General features: G+C 39.7%; 2 protein-coding genes across 3 annotated transcripts; both read right to left on the bottom strand.

Annotated features, from left to right (window-relative positions):
- Nucleotides 1-1077: 1077 nt before the first annotated feature.
- Nucleotides 1078-11995, bottom strand: LOC129839917 (zinc finger protein 239-like). Of its 2 annotated transcripts, none has more exons than XM_055907639.1 (2): nt 11353-11995; nt 1078-4916 (listed from the first exon to the last, which is right to left on the bottom strand). In XM_055907639.1, the coding sequence occupies exons 1-2, from the start codon at nt 11645-11647 to the stop codon at nt 4042-4044; spliced, it is 1170 nt and encodes a 389-aa protein (XP_055763614.1). In that variant the 5' UTR covers nt 11648-11995; the 3' UTR covers nt 1078-4041. The 2 variants fall into 2 exon arrangements, with proteins under 2 accessions (XP_055763614.1, XP_055763615.1); XM_055907640.1 differs by lacking the exon at nt 1078-4916 and adding an exon at nt 9759-9892.
- Nucleotides 11996-19033: 7038 nt separating this feature from the next.
- On the bottom strand, nt 19034-21203 carry LOC129839208 (zinc finger protein 12-like; the record flags this gene model as incomplete). Its single annotated transcript, XM_055906517.1, has 1 exon — nt 19034-21203. A coding segment is annotated over one exon (1263 nt), but the record flags the coding sequence as incomplete, so codon positions are not given.
- Between the last annotated feature and the right edge of the window lie 1238 nt (nt 21204-22441).

The following is a 22441-nucleotide window of genomic DNA, read 5'->3' on the forward strand; positions in this document are numbered from 1 at the left end:
CTCATATGTATATACTGTATTCTATCCTATTCTACTGTATCTTAGTCTATGTATTACTCATCTTATATGTATATACTGTATTCTATCCTATACTATTGTATCAGTCTATGCCACTCTGACATCACTTGTCCATATATTTATATATTCTTATTCCATTACTTAGATTTGTTGTGAAATTGTTATTTAGTTAGATATAACTGCACTGTTGGAGCTAGGAACACAAGCATTTAGTTAGATATTACTGTACTGTTGGAGCTAGGAACACAAGCATTTAGTTAGATACTACTGCACTGTTGGAGCTAGGAACACAAGCATTTAGTTAGATATTACTGCACTGTTGGAGCTAGGAACACAAACATTTAGTTAGATACTACTGTGTTCACCTCAAGCCACTGGTAGAGCCGATGGTGGTGTTTACCACTCCATCAGCAGAGCTGTGGGAGACCACCTCAAGCCCCTGGTAGAGCCGGGGGTGGTGGTTACCACTCCACCAGCAGAGCTGTGGGAGACCACCTCAAGCCCCCGGTAGAGCCGGGGGTGGTGTTTACCTCTCCACCAGCAGAGCTGTGAGAGACCACCTCAAGCCCCTGGTAGAGCCGGGGGTGGTGTTTACCTCTCCACCAGCAGAGCTGTGGGAGACCACCTCAAGCCCCTGGTAGAGCCGGGGGTGGTGTTTACCACTCCACCAGCAGAGCTGTGGGAGACCACCTCAAGCCCCCGGTAGAGCCGGGGGTGGTGTTTACCTCTCCACCAGCAGAGCTGTGAGAGACCACCTCAAGCCCCTGGTAGAGCCGGGGTGGTGTTTACCACTCCACTATCAGAGCTGTAGCAGGCTGGAAATGTGGGATTGATCCATTTGTTTGTTTCAGTTTTCAGTAGTTGAATCCTTTGACGTATTGTTGATTTCAACAAATGAACTGGGTTGGTTAAAAGTGATACTAAATGTACATACCAGCACTATTTTGACATTGTGGAAGATATTCTGATTTCATACTGTTTTTCATACTAAGATGGACCAAGATATGTGTTGCTTTTGCACATATTTATTCAGTGTCTGTTGATTGGTTGGTCATTGGATTAATTTGTTTTGCAATATGTTCAAATCAAATCAAGCTTTATTTATACAGCACATTTCAGACATGGATGCAACACAATGGCTTCACAGGAAAAAACAATGAAAATAAACAAATGTTTACCACAACAAACATAAGAGGATAAAAAAGATTAACAACTGAAAGACTACTGAACATTCAAAGGAAATGCCATTGATTAAAATACTAAGAATTGCAACATCCAACCCAAAATATAAACTTGTTTTACTACATTGTTTGTTGTTACGTTCCCCAGCAAGAAAAACAGAAGAGGGAACTAACAAAGAGTCACTGACAACAACTAAACAGGTGTGGTTTTAGGAGTGGTTCTCAAAGACACTATGGGGGTGTCCACTGAAAGTTGACTAGTAACAACAACTGGGACCTAAAAGACAAACACCATGAGACCCACTAAATCTGCCCAAGAAGAGGCAAACAAAACAACTAACGAGATGGACAAGCCAGCACAGGTGTAACACATTAATTAATTTAATTTGTTGAAATCAAATCAAGATTTATTTATACAGCACATTTCAGACATGGATGCAACACAATGGCTTCACAGAAAAAAACAAATAAAAAAATGAAATATTTAGTACACAAAAAACAGAAGACTAACAACTGAAAGACTAATGAGCATTCTAAGGAAATGCCATTGATTAAAATATTAATTGGATGCAATATCCAACCCAAAATATAAGCTTGTTTTTTGGAGGTGCTCTGAAAGACACTATGGGGGTGTCCACTGAAAGTTGACTAGTAACAACAACTGGGACCTAAAAGACACCCACCATGAGACCCACTAAATCTGCCCAAGAAGAGGCAAACAAAAGAAAAACCCACACCAAACTTAAAAGACAGGAAGCAAACCAAAAAGGTGGAGCAACTAAAGGTGTTGACTCTCCACATCTATCAAGACAACTGGAGCACTGGACCAGACACTCTTAAATAGAACCTGGACCAGCTCAGGTGAAACACCTTCCCACTAACGAGATGGACAAGCCAGCACAGGTGTAACACATACTGACTAACGAGGTGACACCAATCAGTGCTCCCAAGACACATTTCAGTTGAATGCATTCAGTTGTACAATCAATCAAATGTATTTATAAAGCCTTTCTTACATCAGCTGATGTCACAGATTGCTGTACAGAAACCCAGCCTAAAACCCCAAACAGCAAGCCATGCAGGTGTAGAAGCACGGTGGCTAGGAAAAACTCCCTAGAAAGACAAGAACCTAGGAAGAAACCTAGAGAGGAATCAGGCTCTGAGGGGTGGCCAGTCCTCTTCTGGCTGTGCAGGGTGGAGATTATAACAGAACATGGCCAAGATGTTCAAATGTTCATAGATGACCAGCAGGGTGAAATAATAATAATCACAGTGGTTGTCGAGGGTGCAACATGTCAGCACCTCAGGAGTAAATGTCCGTTGGCTTTTCATAGCCAACCATTCAGAGTATCTCTACAACTTCCATTTCACATAATCATCTACAATGCTTCACCTTCTACAATATAAACATAGTGTCTACTGGCTGTCAACATTTAAAAACAAGAAAAAACACGTTCTTCTAAATAATAATATACAATCGTATTATTTTTTTAATCATTTTTCTTTCCATAGAATCCTAAAACTCACTAGCTTCTAGAACTCTCATCTTCCTAAAACTCACTAGCTTCTAGAACTCTCGTCTTCCTAAACCTCACTAGCTTCTAGAACTCTCATCTTCCTAAAACCCACTAGCTTCTAGAACTCTCATCTTCCTAAAACTCACTAGCTTCTAGAACTCTCGTCCCCTTGGAACGAGCCCAAACAAAACTCAAATCAAATTGTATTAGTCACATGCGCCGGATACAACACTTGGAACTCTTACTTACGAGCCCCCAACAGTGCAGTTAAAAAATACAGAAAAGAATAAGAGATAAAACTAATATCCAACACAGAAAAACGTGTCAGAATAAATTGTGACCATGGTAACTCACTGGCTAAATGCAAAACACAAACCTATTTGACTGCCCACCCTTGAGATAATCAGCAACCAAGTTGTCCTTACCACGGACATGTCTGATTTCAAGAGGAAACTCCTGCGATATCCATAGTAACTTTCCACCTCACTGCGGAGCTTCTCTCTCTTTTCAGGGTTCACTAGATAGGCATGTTGTTGGATATAAAAGCAGGGTAACAATGTCAATATAATTGTACCCAAAAATGTCAAGTTGGTTGCATGAATAACTATGATTACTAAATGTTACATAATATGAAATATCAAAACCAAATGTTCACCCCTTTGTTAATATGTATTGGCAATAATTAACTTAATGGTGAGGCATGGAATAATAAAACATGTATCTTTTGTCAGGCTGGATGTTTGAAATAATTATGATTGCTATTATGAAATTATAGGTGTATTCTGGAGTGATGTCAGATTGTTAATAAAATTGATTATAGGTGTATCGGCTGCAAGTACGTTGAAATTAAGCAGTTTAAGTCATTGGAAAAAAATCGACCCGAAAATACATCTTTTCAACTTTCACTTTCAACTACAACGGAACATATACTGGACAGAACATATATTGGACGTCAGGCATAGTCTTATTTTCAACGTCTTTTGAATGAGATTTTGATAAATGGGAATAGTGCAATGTCAAAACACAGTTTTAACGTGTCCAAATCAATAACCAATATGCAGAAATAGTTTGAAGTGTTGCATTTTGATTCAAGTGGGTCACCAACATGGTAAGTGTAACACAGCTCTTTTATGTTAGTCACTTTTTGATAAATCACATAAATAATACTCTTTCAATTCAGAGCCTGGATTTTTCCTCTTTTTCCCTAAAATCAATTGAACAAACGCTTAGGGTTCTACATTGTGACATCATTAAAATACTCCTTCTACAATGTTAAAACATTCTACATTGTGACATCATTTCATTGATATCATGAAACAACTTCTTCATGTATGTATTTTCTGATGTTTGATCAGACACCTTTTATCAGAGTATCTCTTGTCACATTGATCACAGCTATAAGATTTCTCTCCTGTGTGTGTTCTCTGGTGCCTAATCAGTTGACTAGAATCAGTAAAACTCTTCCCACACTGATCACAGCTGTAAGATTTCTCTCCTGTGTGTGTTCTCTGGTGCCTAATCAGTTGACTAGAATCATTAAAACTCTTCCCACATTGATCACAGCTATGAGGTTTATCTCCTGTGTGTGTTCTCTGGTGTGTAGTCAGATAGCTAGATGTAGTAAAACTCTTCCCACATTGACCACAGCTATAAGGTTTCTCTCCTGTGTGAGTTCTCCGGTGTGATTTCAGGGTTTGTAGCTGAATAAAACTCTTGCCACATTGATCACAGCCATAAGGTCTATCTCCTGTGTGTATTCTCTGGTGTCTAGTTAGATCGCTAGATGCAGTAAAACTCTTGCCACATTGATCACAGCTATAAGGTTTCTCTCCTGTGTGTGTTCTCTGGTGTGTAGTTAGATTACCAGATGCAGTAAAACTCTTCCTACAGTGATCACAGCTATATGGTTTCTCTCCTGTGTGTGTTCTATGGTGGGATTTCAGGGAGCTTGACTGAGTAAAACTCTTCCCAAATTGATCACATGTATAAGATTTCTCTCCTGTGTGTACTCGCTGGTGTATTATAAGTTCTGATGAAGATTTGCAACATTTCCCACAGTCAGAGCAGCAATGAGATTTCTTCCCTGTGGTTCTCCACTGGTGTTTCTTGAGTTCTGATGTGGAGAGACTCTTCTCTGCCTCGTCAGCATCATGATGTTGTTGAGGCTCCCCAGAGGATCCACGATAGTCCCGTCTCTCTCCTGTGTGAATGACAATGTCAGACAGAAGGTTAAAGGCCCACAACAGCAGAAATCCACTGTTAATTTGAGGTAAAAGGTGATACCCATGAAGTTGTACAACAATTGACGCCTGTTAAATTATTTGACAATGTATTCTGAATGGGGGAAAACTCAGGGGAGTAACCACCATGTCCAGGTTGCTTATGAGTGCATTTCACACTACTTTAGATTATAATTGTAATGCTCGTTTGAATGCCCTGCTTAATATAACGTTTGTGTCATCACAAATCAACCGCTTTGTACTTAAAAAACACTTCAACAAGTAAAATGCTCTTTGGCTTTTCCATCAACCTGACAATGAGGGTTTGTACACTGTTTGCCAAATTGGCCCATAACTTCACCTAATAAACAAATATACCTGTAATGAACAAAGAAGCACTTTGGTTGTTATTGCAGCCTAGCATAGTGTACTCTAGGACCCAAAACAATATCACACCTACTGTAGGACCCATAACAATATCACACCTACTGTAGGACCCAAAACAATATCACACCTACTGTAGGACCCATAACAATATCACACCTACTGTAGGACCCATAACTTCACCTAACAATAACAGACCTACTGTAGAACCCATAACTTCCCCTAACAACAACATAGACCTACTGTAGGACCCATAACTTCACCTAACAACATAGACCTACTGTAGGACCTATAACTTCACCTAACAACAACATAGACCTACTGTAGGACCCATAACTTCACCTAACAACAAGATAGACCTACTGTAGGACCCATAACTTCACCTAACAATAACATAGACCTACTGTAGGACCTATAACTTCACCTAACAACAACATAGACCTACTGTAGGACCCATAACTTCACCTAACAACAACATAGACCTACTGTAGGACCCATAACTTCACCTAACAATAACAGACCTACTGTAGGACCCATAACTTCACCTAACTACAAATATAGGAAAATAGCTCTGTGTGTTGTACAATAGCCTATCCACCAAGGAACAGTTCTCTACACATTATGAGGTATGTATCTCTGTGTCCAAACAGACTAACGAGACCCTACATTAAATCAAGCAGACAATAACATTATAAACACCAATTTGTTAGGGATGTTGGATCCAACGTGGAGCACGGCATAACTGTCTTTACCAGAGTAATGAATGAAGAAGCACTTTGGTTGTTGTTGCATGTCGTGATGTTTGTCATTTGACTGGCATTCAGAAAATGATTTCCTGGATCTTCTGATGATAGTTGAACATGTGACTGTAACTAAACAGCTACAGTATTAAGTATTATGTGTAATTATTGAAGAACCACATTAATGACAGTATCCATTTGGGTGTTGTCAATAAAGTTAAGGTGACTCTCGGTTAGAACCATTGAATTTAGCAAACTCTGAAATGATTTGGAATTTCTGTGCCTATGAAAACTGTTTTAATAATAATATAAGGAAATTAAATGTTACGTGGGTAGAGTGCATTTCAGAGATCTGAATACAAAAAACTGTCCTAACAGGACAATAACCTAAACCACAAGGCCAAATCGACGCTGGAGGACCTTACCAAGATGACATTGAATGTTCCTGAGTGGCCTAGTTACAGTTTGCACTTAAATCATCTTTAAAAATCTATGGAAAGACTTGAAAATGGCTTTCTAGCAATGATCAACAACCAACTTGACAGAACAGGAAGGATTTTAAAAAGAATAATGAATATTCACATGAAGATCAGTCTCCTATTGGATGACATCACGACTTCCCATCAAGCCAACTCCTTGAAGGCCTTACTATGACATCACTCACTCCTTCTAGTTTGCAGTTGTCTAAAAAAACACTATTTTGCTCAAAACATTTATTTGTTTCTCTTTCGTGTGTTTATACTTTACTGTATTTATATATCACTTTCAACAGGAAAAGTTTTATTTTTTTAATCACTGGAGGACGTCATGAACAATACAGTGTGTGCAAATGGAGTACAGAGGCAATAAAGGCAATAAGGCAATAAATAGGCCGTAGTAGCAAATTAATTACAATTTAGCAAATTAACACTGGAGTGATAGATGTGCAGATGATGATGTGCAAGTAGAAATACTGGTGTGCAAAAGAGCAACAAAAGTAAATAAAAACATGGGGATGAGGTAGGTGGATTGGATACCACCAGCAGGTATATCTCTCTGGTCACCCCCAAAACCAATTCCTCCTTTGGCCGCCTCTCCTTCCAGTTCTCTGCTGCCAATGACTGGAACGAACTACAAAAATCTCTGAAACTGGAAACACTTATCTCCCTCACTAGCTTTAAGCACCAGCTGTCAGAGCAGCTCACAGATTACTGCACCTGTACATAGCCCATCTATAATTTAGCCCAAACAACTACCTCTTCCCCTACTGTATTTATTTTGCTCCTTTGCACCCCATTATTTCTATTTCTACTTTGCACATTCTTCCACTGCAAATCTACCATTCCAGTGTTTTACTTGCTATATTGTATTTACTTTGCCACCATGGCCTTTTTTTGCATTTACCTCATTTGCTCACATTGTATATAGACTTATTTTTCTACTGTATTATTGACTGTATGTTTGTTACACTCCATGTGTAACTCTGTGTGTTGTATGTGTCGAACTGCTTTGCTTTATCTTGGCCAGGTCGCAGTTGTAAATGAGAACTTGTTCTCAACTTGCCTACCTGGTTAAATAAAGGAGAAATAAATAAATAAAATAGATCAGCAACGGTGGCTTGCAAACAGTGGATAGTATGTAGCCCACTTTTGGAATAACTATGTATAGTTATAACTGTAGTATCCTGTATAACTGTAGTATCCTGTATAACTGTAGTATCCTCTATAACTGTAGTATCCTCTATAACTGTAGTATCCTGTATAACTGTAGTATCCTGTATAACTGTAGTATCCTGTATAACTATGTATAGTTATAACTGTAGAATCCTGTATAACTGTAGTATCCTGTATAACTGTAGTATCCAGTATAACTGTAGTATCCAGTATAACTGTAGTATCCTGTATAACTATGTATAGTTATAACTGTAGTATCCTGTATAACTGTAGTATCCTGTATAACTGTAGTATCCTCTATAACTGTAGTATCCTCTATAACTGTAGTATCCTCTATAACTGTAGTATCCTGTATAACTATGTATAGTTATAACTGTAGAATCCTGTATAACTGTAGTATCCTGTATAACTGTAGTATCCAGTATAACTGTAGTATCCAGTATAACTGTAGTATCCTGTATAACTATGTATAGTTATAACTGTAGTATCCTGTATAACTGTAGTATCCTGTATAACTGTAGTATCCTCTATAACTGTAGTATCCTCTATAACTGTAGTATCCTGTATAACTGTAGTATCCTGTATAACTGTAGTATCCTGTATAACTGTAGTATCCAGTATAACTGTAGTATCCTGTATAACTATGTATAGTTATAACTGTAGTATCCTGTATAACTGTAGTATCCTGTATAACTATGTATAGTTATAACTGTAGTATCCAGTATAGTCTGGGAGGAGGTGAAACCACTCGGGCTTATTTGATGTGATCTAATGTTTTGATCATCTAGTTTTCCTTACAAGCATTCAGTCACCAAAGGGGGTTCGGTCATTCCTTTGTTTATATACTGTCTCATTGACAAAAATATTTTGGATTATTTCTTTACATCATTCCTTTGTCTCGACATTTACAGTAAACGTGCCGAGGTTCTAATGTTGCCAAGGAGACACATTTTATTATTTATTTACAGTTTGGAGGGTTGGGGGTCTGACATCCAGGATACACATTTTATTTATTTACAGTTTGGAGGATTGGGGGTCTGACATCCAGGCGACACATTTTAGTTCTAATGGTGCCGTTCTGTTATTCTTTTCAGCTTCTTTTTCCAAGCATCTTACATTACTCTGAGACTAGTTATCCTGGGTTCTTACATTACTCTGAGACTTGTTATCCTGGGTTCTTACATTACTCTGAGACGAGTTATCCTGGGATCTTACATTACTCTGAGACTAGTTATCCTGGGTTCTTACATTACTCTGAGACTTGTTATCCTGGGTTCTTACATTACTCTGAGACTAGTTATCCTGGGATCTTACATTACTCTGAGACTAGTTATCCTGGGATCTTACATTACTCTGAGACTAGTTATCCTGGGATCTTACATTACTCTGAGACTAGTTATCCTGGGTTCTTACATTACTCTGAGACTTGTTATCCTGGGTTCTTACATTACTCTGAGACGAGTTATCCTGGGATCTTACATTACTCTGAGACTTGTTATTCTGGGTTCTTACATTACTCTAAGACTAGTTATCCTGGGTTCTTACATTACTCTGAGACTTGTTATCCTGGGTTCTTACATTACTCTGAGACGAGTTATCCTGGGATCTTACATTACTCTGAGACTTGTTATTTTGGGTTCTTACATTACTCTAAGACTAGTTATCCTGGGTTCTTACATTACTCTGAGACTTGTTATCCTGGGTTCTTACATTACTCTGAGACGAGTTATCCTGGGATCTAACATTACTCTGAGACTTGTTATCCTGGGTTCTTACATTACTCTAAGACTAGTTATCCTGGGGAATAGTTTCAATACATTTGAAAAAAAACTAAACCTGTTTTTGCTTTGGCATTATGGGGTATTGTGATGTCATTATGGGGTATTGTGATGTCATTATGGGGTATTGTGATACATTTTAGAATAAAGGGATGCACCGATATTACATTTTTGGCCAATACCGATATCCAATATTTTCCTTGCCCCAGTAAACGATACCGATAACCGATATTTAAAATTTTAGCGGCCTTTTAACATTCTAGTACAGTTAAAAAGTTAAACACACACACGGACACAGCGGTCTAAGCCACTGCATCTCAGTGCAAGAGGTGTCACTACAGTCCCTGGTTCGAATCCAGGCTGTATCACATCCGGCCGTGATTGGGAGTCCCACAGTAGTTGTCTGTTATTGGTGTAGAGAGGACGACAAAGGAGAGGGATCCCAAATGTGGATAGGAAGATACAAATTATCATTATTACTGGAAAATATTCATTTAAAATCCAGGAATTTTACAACTTTAGCTCTCTAGGTCAAGCCAGTAGGTTACAGTAGGTTGTAACGCTCTAGGTCATGCCAGTAGGTTACAGTAGGTTGTAACTCTCTAGGTCATGCCAGTAGGTTACAGTAGGTTGTAACTCTCTAGGTCATGCCAGTAGGCTACAGTAGGTTGTATCTCTCTAGGTCATGCCAGTAGGCTACAGTAGGTTGTATCTCTCTAGGTCATGCCAGTAGGCTACAGTAGGTTGTATCTCTTTAGGTCATGCCAGTAGGCTACAGTAGGTTGTATCTCTCTAGGTCATGCCAGTAGGTTACAGTATGTTGTATCTCTCTAGGTAATGCCAGTAGGTTACAGTAGGTTGTAACTCTCTAGTTCATGCCAGTAGGTTACAGTAGGTTGTATCCAAGTGGAAACAATTATCAACCCAATGTGGAAAGTGTTGAATTTGGTCAACAACATAATGAATGGCTTATTTGCTACGTGAGGTTTACTTGGTCCAACAGAAGTTTCGTAATGCTTCAGTTGTTATGTGGACACGTGACATACCGACAACTTTGATAAAAACACTATAGGAGTTGTCTCCAGATCGCTACGCATATTCATGCTAGTAGCTTAGCATCTCTCTCCATTGAATACAGGCGGTGCATATTCATGCTAGTAGCTTAGCATCTCTCTCCATTGAATACAGGCGGTGCATATTCATGCTAGTAGCTTAGCATCTCTCTCCATTGAATACAGGCGGTGCATATTCATGCTAGTAGCTTAGCATCTCTCTCCATTGAATACAGGCGGTGCATATTCATGCTAGTAGCTTAGCATCTCTCTCCATTGAATACAGGCGGTGCATATTCATGCTAATAGCTTAGCATCTCTCTCCATTGAATACAGGCGGTTGACGACAACAACCCTCATAGAATATAAACAATAGATTACAATAATAAGATGAATCCACCAATCCAAAGAAAGGATAGGCGGGAGCTAGACAACCCACAATGCCGCTTTGTGGACAATGACTCCCCTTGTTAGGGCGGAGAGACATCTTGTCAGTATATTCATAATCTTTGTTGTAGCCAACCCAACTCTCACATGGCACTATTGGGGGGCACGGTGTGTAGTAAAACATCACTACATGAAAATCACTACATGCCGTGCCCCCCAGTCTGCGGTCAGCAGATAGACCCTTCTGAAATATAAATGTTAAGTCACTTTTTGGAAACGGAACAGAGAAAACAAGGGGTAGCTTGTTCTCTACGTCGTCTGATTCTAGACATATCAGTCATCATCCTGGGCCCTCCATTGAAGAGGTATTGACGAGCCAACTCTGAATATCCAAAGTTAAAAACAAATTTAAGGCGGTACTTACTGGTGTTACTCAGATCTCCTATCTCCACCTCTTCATCTTTCAATGTGACAGTAATCTCCCCTTCCTTCTTCACTCCAAAAACTGCATCCTCCTCTTTCACTCTGAACGCATCTTCCTCTTCTTTCACTGAAACGTCTTTATCTTCTTCTTTCACTGTAACAACCTCATCCTCTACTTCTTGTTTTACTGTGACATCCTCCTCCTCTTTCACGACAATGTTCAGCCCCAGAGCTTCTTTCTCCGTCCAGCAGACCGCCTCTTCTTTAACAAGAGGGGAGAAGTTTAGTGAGCTCATGTTCGGGGATGTTAGCTAGCTAGCTATCATTAGCGACTAGGCTAGTGCTAATTTAACCAGCCAGCTACTATAGCTGACTAATACAAAATAACGTAATATTAAATAGGTTAACAAGTAGATACGACAGAAGTGTGTCTAAAACACAGTAGCTAATATACATCGAAAGCGTATAAATAGCTTGAATCTTTCTGCTATGTTGGCTAGCAAGCTACCGAGGTGGTTGACGAGCTGTTTATGAAGAACCGTCCACTAGATTATACGTCACGCTGGCAGCGTCGCCTGAAAGACGCACATCGCCGTCTGCTGACTGGAGGGGAAACGCAGTTGAGGATCATATTTTATTTTCAGACAAAGATTATTGTAAATTGATTTAAATAAATAATACCATTATATTGAGACATACAAAGACAGGAATGTGTTGATTGATTTGTGCGAATAATAAATAGTTACCACAGCATATTTAAGGCAGTTTCATTAAGTTATATTACATCTAAATTAGGAGCTAGCTACTGTAGGTCTATACTGCTCCTACATGGTGTAACAATACATCATGTAGATGTATATAATGAACAGACTTGGTCTATACTGCTCCTACGTGGTGTAACAATACATCATGTAGATGTATATAATGAACAGACTTGGTCTATACTGCTCCTACATGGTGTAACAATACATCATGTAGATGTATATAATGAACAGACTAGGTCCATACTGCTCCTACATGGTGTAACAATACATAATGTAGATGTATATAATGAACAGACTAGGTCTATACTGCTCCTACATGGTGTAACAATACATCATGTAGATGTATATAATGAACAGACTTGGTCTATACTGCTCCTACATGGTGTAACAATACATCATGTAGATGTATATAATGAACAGACTTGGTCTATACTGCTCCTACATGGTGTAACAACACATCATGTAGATGTATATAATGAACAGACTAGGTCTACACTGCTGCTACATTTTTGTATTATTATGTGTTATTTATTTCTCCTTTATTTAACCAGGTCGGCCAGTTGAGAACAAGTTCTCATTTACAACTGCGACCTGGCCAAGATAAAACAAAGCAGTTTGACACACACAACAACACAGAGTTACACATGGAGTAAAACAAACATACAGTCAATAACACAGTAGAAAAATAAGTCTATATACAATGTGAGCAAGTGAGGTGAGATAAGGAAGGTGAAGGCAAAAAAAAGGCCATGGTGGCGAAGTAAATACAATATAGCAAGTAAAACACTGGAATGGTAGATTTGCAGTGGAACAATGTGCAAAGTAGAGATAGAAATAATGGGGTGCAAAGGAGCTAAATAAATACAGTGGGGAAAGAGGTAGTTGTTTGGGCTAAATTATAGTTGTGCTATGTACAGGTGCAGTAATCTGTGAGCTTCTCTGACAGCTGGTGCTTAAAGCTAGTGAGGGAGATGTGTTTCCAGTTTCAGAGATTTTTGTAGCTCGTTTGTATTAAAACTTCTTGTCAATAGGGGGAGCTGTTCGCACTTTGTAATAATGACGTTCCCAAATTAAACTGCCTCGTACTCAATTCTTGCTTGTACAATATGCATATTATTATTACTATTGGATAGAAAGAAAGACATCATAATCTTGTTATATTAAACCGAATTATATCAGTTTATATCGGTATATTGCGATTTTCTGATATTTATTTATACTGTATGTATTGTATTTATTTGTCACTACGTTTTAGTGAGTCGGACACGTCTTTGCCACATGGCTAATGTTTACTGCTAATTGCAACGTTGAAGAGGACGTTCTACAACCTAGCAACGATTCTTTTGGACAAAGGACACCCTTCCCAAGATTCTGATGGGAGTTCATCAAAAAGTAAGAACTATTTATGCTGATAATTCGTTGTTCTGTTGAAAAATGTCAAATGCATAAGCCGCCAATAATTGCAGTGCAGCCTCGCTTTAGCGCACGCTGTATGTTGAAGTAACGTTAATTTAAAAAATGTAACACAGCGATTGCATTAAGAACTAATTTGTCTTTCAATTGCTGTCCAACCTGTAGTTTTTAGTCAAGTTTTGGATTAGTTACTGATTAGAAAAGGGGCCTCTCCAAAGATTTCTCCTGACAATTTCTGGGCGGCTTTGCTACTTTTCTCATTGTATAACCACGATTTGTGCCGCTAAATATGCACATTTTCGAACAAACTCTATATGCATTGTGTAATATGATGTTATAGGACTGTCATCTGAAGAATTCTGAGAAGGTTAGTGAAAAAATGTATATATTTTGGTGGTTTATACGTTATCGCTATATTTGGCTTGAATCAATGCTGTTGTGATGTTTGCTATTGTGGTAAGCTAATATAACGCTATATTGTGTTTTCGCTGTAAAACACTTAGAAAATCTGAAATATTGGCTGGATTCACAAGATCTGTGTCTTTCATTTGCTGTACGCTGTGTATTTAAAAAAAAACATGTTTTATGATGAGTAATTAGGTAATACACGATGGTCTCCGTAGTTATTCTAGTCGCTTTGGTGAGAGTTGTGATGGTGGCTGCAATGGTAAACTATGATTTATACCTGAAATATGCAAATTTTTCTAACAAAACATATTTATTGTATAGCATATGTTATCAGACTGTCATCTGATGAAAGTGTTTCTTGGTTAGTGGCTATTTGTATCTTTATTTGGTCGAATTTGTGATAGCTACTGATGCAGTAAGAAAAGGGTGGAGTAAAAAAAGTGGTGTCTTTTGCTAACGTGGTTAGCTAATAGATTTACATATTGTGTCTTCCCTGTAAAACATTTTAAAAATCAGAAATGATGGCTTGATTCACAAGATGTGTATCTTTCATCTGGTGTCTTGGACTTGTGATTTAATGATATTTAGATGCTAATATTTACTTGTGACGCTATGCTAGCCTATGCTAGTCAGCTTTTTTTACTGATGGGGGTGCTCCCGGACCCGGGTTTGTGAGGAAGTAGAGGTTAAACATGGAGTGTGCGACTTTATTTTGATAGTTTATAGTTTATTCGCCGTTAGTCAGCACCTCCACACAAACTATTTTTCTGGGTGTGCGCCAGCTCATGTTTTTTAAGGGTAGGTAACAACACATCCGCCACGCTGATCCTCAACACAGGGGCCCCTCAGGGGTGCGTGCTCAGCCCACTCCTGTACTCCCTGTTCACTCATGACTGCACGGCCAGGCACGACTCCAACACCATCATTAAGTTTGCCGATGCCACAACAGTGATCACCAACAACGAGGAGACACCCTATACGGAGGAGGTCAGAGACCTGGCCGTGTGGTGCCAGGACAACAACCTCTCCCTCAACGTGATCAAGACAAAGAAGATGATTGTGGACTACAGGAAAAGGAAGACAGAGCACGCCCCCATTCTCATTGAAGGGGCTGTAGCGGAGCAGGTTGAGAGCTTCAAGTTCCTTGGTGTCCACATCACCAACAAACTAACATGGACCAAGCACACCAAGACAATCGTGAAGACGGCACTACAAAACCTATTCCCCCTCAGGAGACTGAAAAGATTTAGCATGGGTCCTCAGGTCCTCAAAAGGTTCTAAAGCTGCACCATCGAGAGCATCCTGACTGGTTGCATCACTGCCTGGTATAGCAACTGCCTGGTATAGCACTACCCTAATACAGAGGGTAGTGCGTACAGCACAGTACATCACTGGGGCCAAGCTTCCTGCCATCCAGGACCTCTATACCAGGCGGTGTCAGAGGAAGGGCCCCTCCCACACACCCTCTGTTATCATCTATGCATGGTCACTTTAATAACTCGACCTACATGTACTTATTACCTCAATTACCTCAACTAACCGGTGGCCGCACACATTGACTCTGTACCGGTACCCCCTGTATATAGTCTCCACATTGACTGTACCAGTACCCCCTGTATATAGTCTTCACATTGACTCTGTACCGGTACCCCCTGTATATAGTCTAGCTATTGTTATTTAACTTCTGCTCTTTAATTACTTGTTCCTTTTATTTCTTATTTGTACTTTTTAAAACTGCATTGTTGGTTAGGGGCTTGTAAGTCAGCATTTCACTGTAAGAATTCACTGTAAGCATTTCACTACGCCTGTTGTATTCGGCGCATGTGACTAATAACATTTGATTTGATAGACTCATAGTACAGAATGAATAACAGCAGCTGACTGCCCGGTTCAACATCAGTTCACCGTCTCACCTCATACTGTATTGGAGCAGCAGCAGCTGACTGCCCGGTTCAACATCAGTTCACCGTCTCACCTCATACTGTATTGGAGCAGCAGCAGCTGACTGCCCGGTTCAACGTCAGTTCACCGTCTCACCTCATACTGTATTGGAGCAGCAGCAGCTGACTGCCCGGTTCAACGTCAGTTCACCGTCTCACCTCATACTGTATTGGAGCAGCAGCAGCTGACTGCCCGGTTCAACATCAGTTCACCGTCTCACCTCATACTGTATTGGAGCAGCAGCAGCTGACTGCCCGGTTCAACGTCAGTTCACCGTCTCACCTCATACTGTATTGGAGCAGCAGCAGCTGACTGCCCGGTTCAACGTCAGTTCACAGGAACTATAGATCTCTAGGAGGAACTATAGATCTCTGTGAGGACCTATAGATCTCTGTGGGGAACTATAGATCTCTGTGAGGAACTATAGATCTCTGTGAGGAACTATAGATCTCTGTGGGGAACTATAGATCTCTAGGAGGAACTATAGATCTCTGTGAGGAACTATAGATCTCTGTGAGGAACTATAGATCTCTATGTTACTAACCAAACTTCTGATTAAGACTCAGTCACACAACTCACATATCACAGTCACACATCTCTCATTTCCACAGTCACAAAACTCTCATATCACAGTCACACAATGCTATTCTCAAACATACCTAATCAATTAGTTGTTTTTGAACAATATTTTAACCTGCAGGAATATTTTCACATTTCTATCTCATGGTTAGTTCCTAGGATAATGCAACTCATACATTTACATCTTTCAATACTTCTAAAATGGGGTCCAGGTTTAAAACAATTACAGGTTTTAAACAATGACAGGTGCACCTTACTATCTTATACTATATCATAAATTGTCTTAACTAGTAAACACAGATTATAGTTTTCATCCAGTTCACTCAGAGCCTACTGCCTGGGCCCTGTTTACGCCTCCAAGGTGCCCCCCTCACACAGGAATACACTCTCAGAGCCTACGAGGATTTTCTAAAAACTACACTTTAAGTGTTTCGCTCACCACTTTCTATAAAAAAAACTAGGTTGGAGATGTGGTATCCACTCGGCTCGCTGCCTCTCAGATCAAAGGTGGGTTCATCTGCTCCGTTCCCCAAGTGTCTCCCTGAGATCCCATGTTAAAGGGATCCCTCGTGCACCATTTACCCAGGTCGTCAGGAGTGTGGTCTCCCTGAGATCCCATGTTAAAGGGATCCCTCGTGCACCATTTACCCAGGTCGTCAGGAGTGTGGTCTCCCTGAGATCCCATGTTAAAGGGATCCCTCGTGCACCATTTACCAGGTCGTCAGGAGTGTGGTCTCCCTGAGATCCCATGTTAAAGGGATCCCTCGTGCACCATTTACCAGGTCGTCAGGAGTGTGGTCTCCCTGAGATCCCATGTTAAAGGGATCCCTCGTGCACCATTTACCAGGTCGTCAGGAGTGTGGTCTCCCTGAGATCCCATGTTAAAGGGATCCCTGGTGCACCATTTACCAGGTCGTCAGGAGCGTCACCAAGTGAAGATTAACATCCCCAAATGTGGTTAATTTCTTTCATATCAAATGAGGAGATAAACTTATCACACAAGTCAGAGTTATTCTTAAACTAAATCTTTATTCACTTAATAATAAGGGAGCAGGTCAATACAACACACACATAAAGTGATTCAATTGAGTGCTCTACGATAATGATGGCTGGTCAACAAATCACCCACAGAGATTTGTTGAGAGCCACGAGACAAAAGTACAAAGGTCTTTTATAGCCAAGATACACCCCTTTCAATCTACATGACCAACAATAAACGTACAGAACGGGTCACAAGGTTAAGATTTGTATGAAAGATACTTATAATTCTCAGCAGACAGTATCTGCTGTAAAAACAGTACTCTGTGTGTAGAGACCAGGGTCTGGCCCTGGGGTCATCTCTCCCTGGTACCATATAGAACAGAAACATTAACTCATGCTCTGGAATGCGGTCTCTTTAGGTTTTATCACCCAAAAGACATTGTAAATCTCCTGTCAGTGTTATCTCCCAGAGGCCCATCCTCAGTAGAACACAGACACTATAGTTCTAAGAACCCTCTATTCTGTTGCATAAAACAACCATTTGATTCAATAAAAGTATTATAACATAATGTTGCAGTTTTGCTCTCCGTGTCCACTGAAAGTTGACTAGTTACAACAACTGGGACCTAAAAGACACCCACCATGAGACCCACTAAATCTGCCCAAGAAGAGTAAAACAAAAGAAAAACCTACACCAAACTTAAAGACAGGAAGCAAACCAAAAAGGTGGAGCAACTAAAGGTGTTGACTCTCCACATCTATCAAGACAACTGGAGCACGTGGCCAGACACTCTTAAATAGAACTTGGACCAGCTCAGGTGAAACACCTTCCCACTAACGAGATGGACAAGCCAGCACAGGTGTAACACATACTGACTAACGAGGTGACACCAATCAGTGCGTCCTACGTGCTAACGAGCTATACGTGCTAAAGTCCAACCTCAAAACATAAATGGAAAAACCAAAGACTAACTAACACCTTAAGAGTTTGCTCACTAACAACAGAAAACAACTTCCATTTCACATTATAATCAACAACAATGCTTCACCTTCACCAATATAAACATGGTGTCTGTCTACTGCCAAACAACAATTAAAAACAATATTTATTTTTTATTATTCCCACAAAGATTTTTCTTTCTATAGCTTCTAGAACTCTCGTCTTCCTAAAACTCACTCGCTTCTAGAACTCTCGTCCCCTTGGAGCCCAAACAAAACTCAAATCAAATCAAAACACATCTCCAATACGGAAAAACGTGCAGTAAAAATAAACTGTGATCCATGGCAACACACTGGCTAAACGCAAAACACAAAACATTTTGACTGCCCCCCTTGAGACAATCAGCAACCAGGTTGTTCTCACCACGGACATGTCTGATTTCAAGAGGAAACTCCTGCAATATCCGTAGTAACTTTCCACCTCACTGTGGAGCTTCTCTCTCTTTTCAGGATTCACTCGATAGGAATGTTGTTGGATCGGGGCCCAGTCCCCAATGTCATGCTCTAGTACATTTGGGTTGGCACATCTGAGAATGAACCCTGATACTCTAAAAGCAGGGCAACAATGTCAATATAATTGTACACAAAAAACTGTCAGTTGGTTGCATGAATAATTTTCATTACTAAATGTTACATGAAATGTAAATATGAAATATTTGGTTGCATAGTATTATTTTCAACGGCTTTTCAATTACATTTTGCTAGGAGGGATAGCCCAATGTCAAAACACAGTTTTAACGTGTCCAAATCAATAACCAATATGCAGAAACAGTTTGGGATAAATTGAAAACCTAACATGTGGTATATACACAAACATCTGCCACAATAATTGTCTTTTGTTAAAACAATCTCCTTATAAACTGCACAAGCACCAGAAACGCTGTTGTTTTGACAAGTAGCAATAAATCACTGATATCGATTAGGGGGGAGATCAGGTTGTACGTGCTGTTGAAACTAACAACAAAAGAAAAACATGGAAATGGGAGATATCTTTTAGCTCACTGGTTAGAGGACAACCTGCAGAAGACAGTCAGCTACATATTGGAGTGATGCATTTAAATTTAGGGGTAGCTAAACAAAGGAACACAACACTTATTTGTCATAACTCATCGATATCATGTTGAAATAAGTTGATTCTGGAAATAATGTGTACATCACTGGTTAGAGGACAACTCTTTTTTTGTTAGTCACTTTGTGTTAAATCACATAAATAGTACTCTTTTAATTCAGAGCCTGGATTTCCCCCAATGAGCCTAATATCCATATCATGTTGAAACCAATTGATAAGGGGGCAAACGTTTAGGGTTCTACATTGTGACATTCTGACTGACTGACTGCAGAGTATATTAATATACTATATATTGAAACATTCTACATTGAGACATTAAAACACTCCTACTACAATGTTAAAACATTCTACATTGTGACATTAATTCATTGATATCATGACACAACTCCTTCATATATACATTTTCTGATATTTGATCAGAGATCTTTTATCAGATTATCTCTGGTCACAGCTAAGAGGTTTCTCTCCTGTGTGTGTTCTCTGGTGTATAGTTAGATGTCTAAAAGTAGAAAAACTCTCCCCACATTGATCACAGCTCAGAATCTCTCCTGTGTGTGTTCTCTGGTGTATAGTTAGATAGCCAGAAGAAGAAAAACTCTTCCCAAATTGACCACAGCTATACGTTTTCTCTCCTGTGTGTGTTCTCTGGTGCACTGTCAGATCTCCAGATTGACTAAAACTCTTCCCACATTGACCACAGCTATAAGATTTCTCTCCTGTGTGTGTTCTCTGGTGTATAGTTAGATAGCCAGAAGAAGAAAAACTCTTCCCAAATTGACCACAGCTATACGTTTTCTCTCCTGTGTGTGTTCTCTGGTGAACTGTCAGATGGCCAGATTGACTAAAACTCTTCCCACATTGATCACAGCTATATGGTTTCTCTCCTGTGTGTGTTCTATGGTGTATAGTTAGATAGCCAGATCGACTAAAACTCTTCCCACATTGATCACAGCTATATCGTTTCTCTCCTGTGTGTGTTCTATGGTGTATAGTTAGATTGCCAGAAGAAGAAAAACTCTTCCCACATTGACCACAGCTATAAGGTTTCTCTCCTGTGTGTGTTCTATGGTGTATAGTTAGATAGCCAGATCGACTAAAACTCTTCCCACATTGATCACAGCTATATGGATTCTCTCCTGTGTGTGTTCTATGGTGTATAGTTAGATTTCTAGAAGTATAAAAACTCTTCCCACATTGACCACAGCTATAAGGTTTCTCTCCTGTGTGTGTTCTATGGTGTATAGTTAGATAGCCAGATCGACTAAAACTCTTCCCACATTGACCACAGCTATAAGGTTTCTCTCCTGTGTGTGTTCTATTGTGTATAGTTAGATAGCCAGATCGACTATAACTCTTCCCACATTGATCACAGCTATATTGTTTCTCTCCTGTGTGTGTTCTATGGTGTATAGTTAGATTGCCAGAAGAAGAAAAACTCTTCCCACATTGAGCACAGCTATAAGGTTTCTCTCGTGTGTGATGTCTTTGATGTATTTTAAGTTTTACTGATGAGGTGAATCTCTTCCCACAGTCAGAGCAGTGGTGAAATTTCTTCCCTGTGGGTCTCCACTGGTGTTTCTTGAGGTGTTCTGATGTGGAGAGACTCTTCTCTGCCTCTTCAGCCTCATGTTGTTGTTGAGGCTCCCCAGAGGATCCACGATAGTCCCGTATCTCTCCGGTGTGAACAACAAAGTCAGACGGTTAAGGGCCCACAAAAGCAGAAATCCACTGTTTATTTGAGGTAAAAGGTAATGCCCAGAGCATACCCATGCAGTTGTACAACAATTGATGTCTGTTAAATTATTTTACAATTATCAGTCAAGACTCAACACAGTCAAGACCTAAGCAGTGTGCCAGACCAGACGACCTTTGGTCTCCAAAAAAGGCCCCTTTCTGTGTTCTGTGCTAAAATTGCAGCACGAGGGCGATGCCCACACAATTTGATTGCAGAAACCGCTAGTTATGGATGTAATATATCTGCCTGGAACAAAAATGGTGAACAAAGATTTTAGTTTTCCACAATGTATTCTGAATATTACAGCGCAAGATCAGGAGTGCTACTCAAGGAAACTCACATTAAGCTATGTGTCGCTAGTTACTAATTCACCACTATGGGGGAAAACTCAGGGGAGTTCTCATAGGCTGACAGCAAAAATAGCCTCCATTTACAGGTTTCTTATGAGTGCATTTCACACTACTTTTGGATAATAACTGTAACACTCGTTTGAATCTCCTGCTTAATATGTTTGTGTTATTGCCGCAAATCAACTGCTTTATACTTATAAAACACTTCAACCAGTAAAATGCTCTTTAGCTAGCGTTGCCATCAGCCTGAAACTGAGGGTTTGTACATTAAGTGTTTAACAAATTGGAGAATAACTTCACCTAACAACAAGATAGACCTACTGTAGGACCCATAACTTCACCCAACAACAACATAGACCTACTGTAGGACCCATAACTTCACCTAACAACAACATAGACCTACTGTAGGACCCATAACTTCACCTAACAACAACATAGACCTACTGTAGGACCCATAACTTCACCTAACAATAACATAGACCTACTGTAGGACCCATAACTTCACCTAACAGCATAGACCTACTGTAGAACCCATAACTTCACCTAACAACAACATAGACCTACTGTAGGACCCATAACTTACCTAACAGCATAGACCTACTGTAGGACCCATAACTTCACCTAACAACAACATAGACCTACTGTAGGACCCATAACTTCACCTAACAACAACATAGACCTACTGTAGGACCCATAACTTCACCTAACAACAACATATACCTACTGTAGGACCCATAACAATAACATAGACCTACTGTAGGACCCACACCTTCACCTAACAATAACATAGACCTACTGTAGGACCCATAACTTCACCTAACAATAACATAGACCTATGACTATAAATAATT

This window comes from Salvelinus fontinalis, chromosome 40, assembly GCF_029448725.1.
Source record: "Salvelinus fontinalis isolate EN_2023a chromosome 40, ASM2944872v1, whole genome shotgun sequence".
Lineage (NCBI taxonomy): Eukaryota > Metazoa > Chordata > Actinopteri > Salmoniformes > Salmonidae > Salvelinus > Salvelinus fontinalis.